We start from the raw sequence: 12,992 nt of genomic DNA on the forward strand, positions 1-12,992 counted from the left end.
AGACGGGGAGACAGGAAGACTGGCTGCTAGTTAAAGGCAAGTAATGACCTTTGACATTTGAATACTTTCTCCACCTGAGTCTTCGTCTTGACCTCCACTCCTCCACACTTTTAGGATGCCTGCAATACACAGAGCTCCAAACAGGAGCGCACAGGCACTGCACATTCTGAAGAAGACCTTCATTAACCACTTTTCTAGCTCAACTAAACCGTTAAAATGCAACATGATCAGGTAAGGAAACCAAAGGCCCCTGCTTTACCTAACATCGAATTTGTTCTTTTCTTCATTCCTAGTGGCCCAGGAACATATCTCTATAACACGGTGGAGTAAGAGATATGGGATGTGAAACATATCCAGTGGAAGTCCAAAGACGTAGTATGCCATTTACTTTGGGGACAATGCCCAGGAGAAGGGGAAATATCTTGACGTGACATAAGTCCTGAACTGATTCTGACTCATGGAGATATTAAATAGCTTGTAATTGTGTGCAAGGGTTTGTCTTCAGGCAAACACAAGCATCTCCGTGAATAAATGCTTCTATTTCCTTTCCGCTTCTCTCTTATTAACTACCTAAATCATGTCCGTCGGCCTTCTCTCTTGCGGGGAAGCGTTTCTTTGAAGAGACTTTCCCTACTTATCAACACTGACAAATGTTTGGGAAGTCTGAGCTGGAGGGATTGACTGGATAATCACCAGAGCCTCAGACTGGTTTCCTTTGCTTCTGTTGTTTGTGTTATACATGAGCATGCAGGTGAGATGGCTAGTCTGTGAGCCTAAGAAACAGCCTTTAGTTCTCTGGACTAGTAACATGAGTGGCTGATTAAATCTACCTGTAGCTAAGTGAATACCAAAGCTTCCTTCGCCTGCAGCTGGCTGCAAAGCCTTTTCTATGCCTTTGACACACAAATGCTTGAAAGCCTTTTCAACTTTTAAACTGAGGAAACTCAATAGAAGGATCCGTCCATTTATTTTAGAAGAAAGAAAGAAAGAAAGAGAGAGAGAGAAAAAGAAAGAAAGAAAGAAAGGAGGAAAGAAAGAAAGAAAGAAAGAAAGAAAGAAAGAAAGAAAGAAAGAAAGAAAGGACTAGCAACCTACTTTCTACAGGGTATTCCGGCTTTTAGAATAACACCTTTTGGTATTTAAGAAAAATTCATTTATAATTTACCAAAGTTATTGCTACTTTTTAATTGGTCAGAGTTTGACTCCTCTTTTATGTGGAGCAATATTTCAGAATGGAGTTTCCAGATAAATCACATTAGTCACACAGAAATAATGCAATTGTTTTACAATCTGTGACAGTTTTCCTAAGGAAGACTTAAGTGTCCCTAGAGAGCTACTAGGATTTGAAGTTACCATAGGGTCAGTAGTAGCAGGTAGGACATGCGGCAATACTCTTTCACATCTACTGCTTTTTCCATAGAATTTATTGGAATCAGCTCCTGACCGTAACTCTGCCTAAGTGCCCTGGACATTGTCTCTGTAAATATAGAAAGGGGCGGAGGGGGGCAGATTCCTTGAAAATGGAAATCCACTTGTTCTTTCCTTTACAGGGGTAGGGTGGATTCTCCTTGGGGAAAGTAGAGGGGTGAAAACTTCCACGCCCCATAGCTCTACCTTTCAAAAATGCTACCAGAGGAACTGGCTTATTGGAAGTCATTCTCAATACCCACAGTTCTTTGTGAGCAGAAGGTGCCAGGGTGGGTCAGGGTGTGCAAGTCCCCAGTAGAAACTGCAAAGCAACTTCCACAGACATTCATAGAAAGCCCAAGAAGCCTGGAGGGAGGACTTCTCTTCCAGGGCAGTGACCCATGCTAGTGACTGAGGGCAACCAGCCAGGCCTCCAGAAATCAGTTCGTGGGTAATTTCCATTACAATTGTCCCAGAAACACAAGGTTCACATGAGCATTATGCTATAGGTAAAACCATGCTACTAGAAAGGATTTGGTGTCTGTTTGATTTTTATTTCTTTTGGACAGTATAGATCTCTGAAAGGTTCTTCACAGGAGTACAACCTGGGAAAAGTGGCAGATGAGTAGCATAGCTTGCTCCTATCTCTTCCTGAATTTGTCCTAACCAATATTTGATTCTATTCTATTCAGGGACATCTAAGAGTCAAGTCACCCCAAAGGTCCTTCTCAGGCTGATAAGGGAGCTGAGGCTATCTATCTCTTCTTCCTGTTAAGATAGGAAATAGCAGTAGTTTGGTCGTAAGTTCAGGGCCATCCTGATTTGACTCCTACTGCAGATCAGAACAGCCAGTTGGCTCTCATAACAACTACCAGCATCCCAGCATGAGCACCCAGAGCACACTGCTGTCACCTCTTCTCTAAACAATGCTCCCATCATCTGCCTTGGGCACCACAGTCCTTCCTTCTCTAGTTCTCCCATGGTTGAAAATCATCAGTTGGAAAATTACACAAGCCATTTACCTATACGCAACACATTTTAGACAAGTAATGAAATCAGGATCCTTTTAAGGAAAGCAGATATGTTGTCAAAATAATCATGGTGTCGTGATCCAGTAGCTTCCAGTGCTAACCATCTTGTGAACTTTTCTTGAAAATACTCAACACCGTCTAGATCAATGGTTCTCAACCTGTGGGTCATCCATCCTCCATAGTACATGCTTACATTACGATTCCTAACAGTAGCAAAATGACAATTATGAAGCAGCAACAAAAATAATTTGATGGTTGGGGGTCACCCACAACTAGAACTATATTAAAGGGTCATAGCATTAGGAAGGTTGAGAACCACTGGTTTAGACCGTGTTTTTGAATCACGATGGGAAGAAGAGGAAACTATCGTTTTTTAGATTTTGCAACAGCTCTTGGTTTTTATTTCATACGTCAGGGCTGGAGAAGGTGGATTAATTTATATCCTTGAGTGTTATTGGAGGTGAAGCACTTATCCAGCATAGCAGAGTTAATGGTTCTTTTATATACAACTGAGTATGTTCCTTTAGACCAGAACTCCTCTTGAAGAACATGGCCAGAAAACTGGGCAAGAGAGTGAGAGTTGCCAGGCTCTGGGCTTTTTAGGGGGGAAAAGATTTTTTAAAAAATCAATCTAAGATTAAAATAGTGAACCTATTGAAGCCAAAGTCACAATTTTTTAACTTCTGTTCATCTACGTACTCTTACTTTAACCTACATCCATAATATTGAAAAATGCCCTGGTCAACAATTTTAACACACTTTTAGAATATTATTTTATCCGTACATTTTTATTTTGGCATCTTTCTTAAATGCCGAAAAGCCCACATACGCTTGCAAAATGGCCACCAGAAGATTGTGATTGTAAATACTTTGAGCATGAAATTCATTCAGAACAATCAGCACACTAAACAAGCACCATGTTGGTTTGGTGTAAAGCCCCGAGTCTCTAGCTTCTCACATCTCCAGAATTCCCACAGTGAAAAGAGCAGCGCTCACACAGAAATATAAACTGCTCTGCTCCAGATGTCCCAGGGGACTGCACAGGAAGAGTTGCTGTTTTCCTTTACAACTCTTAACTGCAGGGACAACTCTCACTGAGGTGACTCACCACATTCCTGTCGTAATGGAAGGGTCCATTCAAGCCCCTGTATAGCAAGTTACATGACCATCTCGCCATCCAAATATAGTAGATGGTCTGGAGAACGAACACTGGGAGGGTCCCCTAGAGTGGTCACGCAAGTTACCATCTATAGGATGGGTTTTGCTTTCTTTTTAGAAAGTTTAGTGAGTAGTAGCTGCAGGCGCTTCAGAGTCACTTGGAAAAGCAATGTCATTTCATTAGCATACATTCATAAAAACCACAAGTGCACATGGGCTCCCAAGCCTTATAACTTATGGAAAATCAATGCAATCACAATAGTGAGCTTCAAATGAAGCTCCTGATTTAGGGTATGGGTCTAGGAAACAAGTGCTAGCCCTTTGTTAAAAATGGCGAACACAGGGATGGAGAAGGTGCAGGGGGATCGTTTTTCTTTTTCCTCTATCAAAACTGGTTCATTGTCCATATTTAGTTTACATACGTCATTTAGAATCCACTTACTGTTAGATGCTGGAACAGCCACGCCCTCATGATATTGGTGGCTACTTTGGGAAAGATGCCACGCTTTTTGTGACGCTTTTTGTCCTTATCAGGGTCATCATCGTCACCTGTGCTGGGGGAAGCTACACTGTTGTCCAAGCCATCACCTGCAAACATAGTGAATCAAATTTTGACTGATGCTACCTTAACATGCTTTATTCAAATAGAATGCCTTTGGATACAAACAAAACCAAAAGAGCAGTTCAATATTTGATTAGTATTTTCTTTGGTACTTTTTTTTTTTAAATTCCAAGACAAAGAGAAAGAACAAGGAGGTCTCAGCTCACAAATAATCATGCATATATATATATATATATATATATATATATATATATATATATATAATCTTTCAAAGATCAGTGCTGAAGGCAAAAGGACTGGAGGGAAATCTCCATCTCTTGAGTGGCTTTGTTGCCATGGTAATTATCCCAGTATATGTCACACCTCTACTGTGGGGTTCAGTGTGGTGGCGTGGTTAGTGGGGGGGTCTCTGCCTGGGTGTTTGAACTCCATATAAAGTCACTGACGTCAACTGGTGAAAGGATGCACTTAATACAGCAACTGCCGCCACAGGTGATCTATCTTTAGCCTGGCTGGGGCAGGAGCAGGACGGGAAAACGCAGGCAATCCATCACATAAGTAATTTGTCATGGAATGCTTCAAAAGAGAGATATAGCTTTTCTTAGTGCCACGAGAGCAAACTCCGTAAAGGAAAAACCCTGACATGTTCTTTAATTATAAAATAATTGCCATCAAAATAAAATAAAGTGATGCTAGAACTGCATTGCACCTATAATCTGGGCAGTTCCTAAAAAATTTTTTTTTCTTCAGGGACCACGCACTGAGAGAGGTCATCTGGTAACATTCCTAAAGGGTCCAATATTTCTACTGATTTTTGTTATAGACACATGAGTGGTTTATCTTAGGAAATACTTCAGCTCTGAGACTCAGTAAAATGGTAATACAGCACTCCTTTAATAATGCCATATAAAAGTGTTACTCATGTAATCACAGGATTGTTTTATATATATCTATATCTATCTATCTATATATGTGTCACAAGAGCTACATTAGAAATACCTTTTTTTTGATCTTTGAATCGAAGTCAAAGGATGAACAACAATGGACTAAACCCACCCACTATCCTGATCTGTGCTCTGAGTCTCACAGGGAAGCTACCTGAGGGAAGCTACCTGAGGCCCCGTCTGTGACTTTTGGAAATGGACTGATTGATCTGGGCCCAGAGCGAAGAGCTACAGTAACCAGGCTTTAAAATGCAGTAGCAACTACATCCCAGGGCACACTCAACCCATTAGAGAAGTCATTGGGGACCTATGGCCCAAAGAGCTGGACACTTTGCTAGTACGCTTTGCCTGATGAATACTCTCTATTGGAACTCGCATTAGACTTTTTTCACATGGCTTCACTTCTTCTGTTGCCTGTCGCTCCTCTAGGTCTTCAGTGCAATAAGAATCACTGGTTGGGTCTTGCTCATTCTAGTCACCTAGAGCAGTTACACTGCAAATCTTCAATTGCTCGAAACTGTTGTATCAGAAAACTCACGTCCCACCCTTGTAAGATGTGAGGAGTGACACCCTCCCCTCTACGGTGGCTTTCAGTTGTCTTGATGAGTCCTGAGATAAACTCCATCTAGTCGGGAGCAGATAGATTCCAATATTTTGATTGTTAGTACAGCTACACCACACCATAAGCTTTGACAGAGCTTCTTGTACTGCAAACTTTTATTAAAACATCTACAAGTTTAATGCATCTAACATCTATATAACTCGTGAGGGTTTCCGGGGCTCATAGACTGCGTCCTCCTTAGAAAAGACCATGAAGACACTCAACACCAAAGCCATCAGCCCACCCAACTGAAGGAGAAAGTCCTGATCTTCAGCATCTCGTGGTTGGACACCCTCGTGTTGGGTTCCCTGGTGGACCAGACACCCACACACCTAAGTCAATGCTGCCTCCCCTTTATTTGCATAACCAAGGATTATGAGAAATCCCCCTTGGGTTTGCCTAATAAGTTCTTTGAAAGTCCAGTGTTTAAAGAAGCCTCTTCTACAGAGAAGCCACTCACCACATAAAACAACAATTCATTAAAGAAACATGAGAAGAGAGAACGGTTCCACGGCATTTACATTTGCAATAGCTGATCCACCTTCGATATGCAGAAGGTGGCCCAGGAAGAGAAACATTAACGACTCGCTCAGCGATTAAAAATGAAAAGCTTCTAACCTACCAATACTGTTTTCCCCACCTCTCCGTGATAGGTCTCCACCTTCACAAAAATAGCCTTTTTATCCATCTCAAACCCCCTTCAGATTAATTTAGCAAGCAGTGTCTAGTGCCTGCCTCGAAGAGAAGTCATTGATAATTTATGGAAATATCCACCATAATCCAGTGGAGATGACTTTTTCCCAGCTTTGTGCATTAATAGATAATCAAGGCCTTAAAGCAGCCTTAGCTTCCTATTACCTCGGGCAAGAGGATTCCTGAAAGCACGCCCTGAGGGCACCTGAATTATCTACTCCATTAGCAGAGGGAGGCTTTCTGCATTCCACATGTAACACTGCCCAGAACCTCTCCTGTTTATTTCTGCTGTACGAGAGCAGAAACATTAAGAACAGGATTTTTTAAGTGAAGACTTATGGAGATACAATGGGGAAGCCTTTCAGGCAGGAGCCAGATCACCCCCTCAGTCCCTGGCAGTGACCTCTCTTGAATAAAAGGTTTCTGTTACATCATTAGCTCAAGCCAAAAACAGCCCCGGCTTAATGCACAGTTTGTTCTTCCTACTGTTTTTAGGCAAATACAGCTACTTTACTCCCATCTGGGAGGGAAATTACACTGCCGGGTTGTAATCTAAGACAAGATTTTCATTGGAAGCAAATGCTTTCAATCCAGTGTAAATACTGGTGCATGTTCGGAAAGCCTAAAACAATAAACCTTCCTCCTTCTCAACACGGCCAGGGAAATGGAGACGATGGGGGCCCGAGAAGAGCATATAATAAAACAGAGTATTCTAAAAGCAAACACTTTCAGAGATTTTAATAAATTGTTTAACCTCTTCCACTTTCTAAAATTGAAAATTGATCTCACAGCATCTCGACCTCAGAGGAGAGTCTAAATGGTCAATTGTACCTTTAGAATTTCAATTCACTCCGCGATTGGATACAGTCACCTCGACGTTGTCTCGGGAGGATTTATTTCTTTTTTATTCCTTTTTTATATTTTTATTTGTTTTATTTTATTTATTTATTTTTTTTTTATTTTTAAGATCACTACACAAACTTGGAGAACCTGGGCCGGCCACACGGCAGCAGGCAGAGACTCTGAAGCCCTTTTGTAAAATGTCAGCAGCGACTTCATTCCTGGTGCTGACTTCTCCCGGCGCCAAGTGAAGGCAAACTGAAAAGGTGGAAATAATCATAAAAATGATGCTACTCCATAAACAAGCTTACGGCCTCATTAGGGTAGCAGTGGGCTCCAGTGGGTGATTTATGCTCGTTTTGCTGATGCTACGAGGAAATGCCACAGGGCGACTTTAGCCAACTGCTAATGGTTTCTGACAGCTTCTTAGCAACTAGTGCAAGCTACGTTGTGGCGTTTGCTAGTGACAGAAACCGAAAATGTCATATTATCTGCCCATGTGTCATGAAGTCCGTGTGGCAATTAACTAGTAGGCCAGTGACTGAGGGGCCAGAGGCTCCTGCAAATGGCCTTTGGCTATGCAGAGGCAGCAGTGGCTGCCCGCGTGCACACCGCTGCATGGATGTAATATTCTAATGCAGGAAACCCACTCCCTGCAACTTCCCGGGTTCTGATGAGAAGAGGCCAGGCCACTCACATTCCTTTCTTTCCCTCACCTAGGTGACTCTCTGGGCACAGGCTCTGATGTTATCAGAGGACTCCAGAGGAGCCTGCCTTGCTATGGTTAATTGGCGGTAACCTGGCTGGCTCTGTGCTTCTGGATGCTGGATTCTAAGGTGCCAACTATTTTTTTTTTCTTTCTGCTCTCCCATAAATTAGTCTAAAAGGATTGAAGAAGATCACTGAAGCAGACTCATTGCCAGATTGCAAGAAGCGAAGGAACTCCACACCACAAAAAGATACTAGTCTACCAACCCCAGCCTTCATAAAGTAAGGGGAGACTCCCAGCCACACTTTCCCGTTTCCAACCTATCAAAAGCATGCACTCTACGTCAAACTCTCAAACCTTTCAGTGTAGGCCATTTGCCCTTTCAAATAATATTTAAGGATTGTTTTTACAAAATTTTATAGGCCGTGGTCTAGCGAATGAGGCCAACCAACAAAGAAAGGAATTTGTATTACGATTCCGCTCTGGATAATCTCTAGTGAGACCTGCGCCTGTCCCTATGGAGCAAGACAGGTGACCTGTGGCAACTCCCAGGCTGCCAGAGAGAGAGCTCGGATTTCAAACACACTCCACTCAAACATCCCATGTCGCCTATTTAAGCATGCCTGGGCATTTAGACACTGCTATCTCCCGCCTTTCAAGGCAGGATAAAATGGCATTTATTGTATTCAGAGCATTCAATAGGTCAGACTGAGCAGGTCAGTGGGGGTTCTTCTATAGGTAGGTCCAAGCTCTAACCCCCACCCCCTTAAACTATCTCCTTCCTTTCTCCCAGGGCTGCCATTCCTCAAAATCTATCAGTAGGGAGGCAAAAACAAAACCCTTAGAAAGAACCTAAGATTTACATCACAACTGATGGGAACTCTGTCTGTCAGTGGGCTATCAGGTAAAAATGAAGTGGATGTGTGTCCTAGGGCCTCTGGGTCATAGAGGCAAAACTAATTAAGGAAGTGAACTGAACTTTCCACTGCCAGGGCAAATGAAAACATGAGGTTGGGACACCCTTGTTTTCCTGGAAGTTATCAGACAATCATAGATTCGAGAAGAACTTCAATGACAGTTTTGTGTGGAGACTCTATAGTTAAGGGTCATATCCTAGTTTTGACCTTTATTTTTTTTTCTTCTTTCGCAGGGTTTCAGAATCACAGTGTGTTGTCCTCAGACATAGCTAGATTCAATAGCCCATACCATTGGCAACTGTAGCTTGCAACCTTGGGAAATTCTATTTTGCCAGGAAAATGGCCTGAATGATTATTTCAAAGTCAACGGAAGACTTCCCACAGAGAGGATTATGTATGTTGTGACTGTGAACATTAAGGGTTTCCTTCTTCTCCTGGATCTTCCACAGCAAATCTATAAGGGTAAATAAGGCCCTTTGGCATGCTGAATCCAGCCTCTCTGGCCTCTAGTCTTATCAATGTGGAAAGTTGGATTTCTTTGCAGGGCTCTCAGCATGCCCAATGCCTAGGAGTATTAGAAAATGTAAAAAAAAAAAAAAAAAAAAAAAAAAAAAAAAAAAAAAAAAAAAACCCACACCCCAAGCCCACTTCTCTAGATACTGGAGTATCCACTTTTCCAAAGTCAAGGAGAGTAATGTTTCTGTGTTATGTTAAAAGGGTAAATGGCAAGATTTACAGACACCCCTTCCTCAAGAATTTGCTAGGATACTTCAGAGATCTTTAGGAACTGTAGAGTTGTCATCTCCAATGCACACAGTCAGTCAGCGTTATTTTCTTGAAGTACATATCTGACCGTGGCACCCTAGCACTTCCAGGCCACATGGTGCCCCTTTGCCCTTAAGATGGAGGTCGTAACTTTTAGTTTGGCATTGGGGACTTTGACAGACTCGTTCCCAAGTGGGTTTTCAGCAAGACTCGGTGTGCTAGGGTACCTAACACACACCTGTCCTAAGCCTGTGGAAGCTCTCTACACTTGACAGCTCTCAGTTCCTTGAGGCTTCTGGGGGCTTTTCGTTCCCTACAATGGGCTTCTTCCTCAGCAATTGGGCAAGTCTCTTGGTGACCTTTAAGACCGTGTTCAACTGCCGTCTCTTTCATGAAGCATTTTCTGGGCTCTGGCTGACTTGTTGGCCCATTGTTACTCTCATACAACAGCCCAACATTGAGTCAGTCTCTCTCTCTCTCTCTCTCTCTCTCTCTCTCTCTCAATCTCTCTCTCTCTCTCTCTCTCTCTCTCTCTCTCTCTCTCCTTCACATATCTATTCCTACCCACCAATACTTCATACTCTTTCTTCTAAGACCATCAACTTCTAGACATGTTATCTTGACTTCATTACAGCAGAGCCCAAGTCATACCCATGTCTCTTTCTAACCCAGTGCCATCATGATGCACAGAGAATAATGTGTTTTAGGGAAGAGTAAATATATGTTTCCCCCTGCAAAGAAAGCATAACTTCAATTTTCCACCTGTTACTTTTCTTTTCAAGACATGTATGAGTAAAAGGCTTGGAGAAATTCTCACTCTTGGAATCTGATAATACAGAAAGCATAAAAGATATGCATTCTCCAGAAATAGAAAGTGTTCTCAGAATCTAGAGCTAACAGTGGGCAAGCAGCCTAGCAGTCACAGTATCAGATGCTCAAGAATGCTTGCTGTGCCCTTCAGAAGCAGGCCAGTGCTTCCTCCAATTGTCCCTGACAATGTCTTACCTAACTAAAGAATTTTACGGTTGGTATAGTTTTCCTGAGTTCAACATTAAAAGATAAAGCAAGGGCTATTTGTTTCCTCTTGCCTTTTATTTTCCTAATGAAATATGTGTACTCCTCTACTTTATACATTTCCTAGTTGTTCTGTAGCAAAGAAATTCAATTGTCTTTAGGAGACAACTTGGTCCTGGGCTTGGACTACAGACTCACATTTTAAACATCTGTTATAAATGTAAAATCCTTGGGACTCTGGATTTTCTCAGCTTTTCCAAGAAATTACACCATTGTTTCCCCAGCATTCCACACACCTGCCTTGCCATTATTTTAGCAATGGGTTATCTGAGGACTCAGTTCTTGGTACTGTGGTAGGGATAAACGGAATGTCTGACCTCAGGTGACCTTGGGAAGAATTTTCAGCAGATATATAAAAACATATCCCAAAGCCTTAAGTCTTAGTATTTTTGCTATTGTCATTGGTTTATTTTGATATGTTGTCTTGGCTGTCCTGCAACTTACTACTCTGGCCATTCTGGCCTCGAACTTACAGAGATCCTCCTGCCTCTGCCTTCTGAGAGCTGGAATTAAAATTCTGTACCACCATACCCAGCTAATATTTTAAATAGAAACGTACTTTGGTCATCTTCCAATCAGAAGCTAATATTGCAAAGTTAATGATCAAGTTGTATGCTTAATTTTAATTAGAATTCTGTTTCTTTCTGGATTTCCCTTCTATAGTTCTACTTTAACTCAGTTATTTAAAGTATCTTGTTCTTAGTTTAAAGGAATTCCTGTCTGGCTAAAGAGAAACAGTGAAACAAATGGTGTTCTACCATCCACAGCCTTCTTGAAAAGTTTGAGATCATTCTCCTTAAAACCGAGATAAGGAGTTAGTTGTGGACACTTGCTATCCCAGAATCAAAGTCTAGCATGGACATCACAACTGGTGTGTGTACAGACATAGCAAGAAGAATGGCAGGAGGCAAGAATGAGGGTCAGCGCTACAGCCTGTCCACTGGCATGAGCTGTAATTATGACACCTGAAAATGGAGGCAGGAAAGCACAGCACAAAGACCAGCTAGGGCTGCACAGTAAGACTCAAAGCAAAGCAACAGTAAACACAGATTGAATCTCCACTAAATGCACATATTCCTGGCACTCAGAAACATCTCTGGATGTTGCTGAAGTTTGGCTCTCCTGAAATTGGTCATGAGATTTTGCCTGACTCGGTGAATTTAAGTGTGTTGCATGGGGACAAGAACATGTTAACCACTGTGGACAGAGTTCAGGGTTACTCCACCCGTTAGCAGACTCATGACAAGTCCAGAACGTTTAGAAAAGACGACGACTCAGCGTTTGAACAAAACACCTCCTTCTCTGACGTGCTGCCCTCATTTTTCCCAATCTAAAGTGATCTCACCATTGATAAATCCATCACTCCTCACAGCTCTTACTCCCACTGCCACATTTAACCAAGGGACACTGTGGCCCGAGTACCATGTGGGTGTAGAGCACAAATGGCAAGCAACACATCTCAGTCACAGCACTTTGAACAAGCCCCGGCTCATCGTATCTTGGAAGCTAAGCAAAACCAGTCATGGTAGATACTCAATAGTACACGAACTATGAACAGCATGAGAAAGAGTTTTGGTTTCCATTAACCATTCCAGTTGGCGGGCACAGAAGCTAAGCAACACAATCACAATGGTAAACGCAGAGTTGCAGACTCATATACTTAATCACACAGCAGTACAACTCCAGGAGTTCTGAAGATCTGACCTAGGCTAGAGGGAGCTTGCAGAAAACTCTGAAGAGTAGAGGACAGAAGGAAGCATTGCAGACTAGAGGATAGGAAGAGCAGGCCCAGAGGCCTCGTGAAGCCAACCCAGCCATAGAATTTTCTGGAACAGTATAACGGAATGATTTTAGACAGTTGGAGGAACAAGAGCTGTATCCATGTGGAGCAAAACCTAGGGTTCTGGAAATCCTGACCCGCCAGGGGATATCTGTGAAGTTGTTAGGGCCAGAAGTTGTTAGAACCAGACTATTACACAAATTCCACCAAATAAAGATTCACTCCACAAACTCTCTTGCTAGTTCATTTCACATTAGCCCCCCTCTGCCCCTAACACACACACACACACACACACACACACACACACACACACACACAGAGTTCCAAACTGAGGTTGAAGAACACAGGGTGGGTTGGGGAGATGTTTCAGTGAGTGAACACACTGTCTGCCAAGGCTAACAGCCCCACTATCCACAGAACTGCCTCCTAGAAGTTGTCCTCTGACCGACACATATCTGCCTATACAAAAGCACAAAGGAAGTGAAGTTGTAGAAGCTTACAAACTCAAAAG

At 42.4% G+C, this 12,992-nt stretch overlaps 1 protein-coding gene across 6 annotated transcripts in view; it reads right to left on the minus strand.

Annotated features, from left to right (window-relative positions):
* Meis1 (Meis homeobox 1) overlaps positions 1-12,992 on the minus strand; it is a 139,181-nt gene that overhangs the window by 56,289 nt on the left and 69,900 nt on the right. For 4 of the 6 annotated variants that reach the window (NM_001436989.1, NM_001134702.2, NM_001436988.1 and 1 more), the window contains 1 exon segment: positions 4,039-4,184. The exons of the other annotated variants lie outside the window; for them this stretch is intronic. In NM_001436989.1, coding sequence (NP_001423918.1) covers positions 4,039-4,184 — 146 coding nt within the window. 6 annotated transcript variants of the gene reach the window in all.

This window comes from Rattus norvegicus, chromosome 14 (assembly GCF_021556685.1).
Source record: "Rattus norvegicus strain SHRSP/BbbUtx chromosome 14, alternate assembly SHRSP_T2T, whole genome shotgun sequence".
NCBI lineage: Eukaryota > Metazoa > Chordata > Mammalia > Rodentia > Muridae > Rattus > Rattus norvegicus.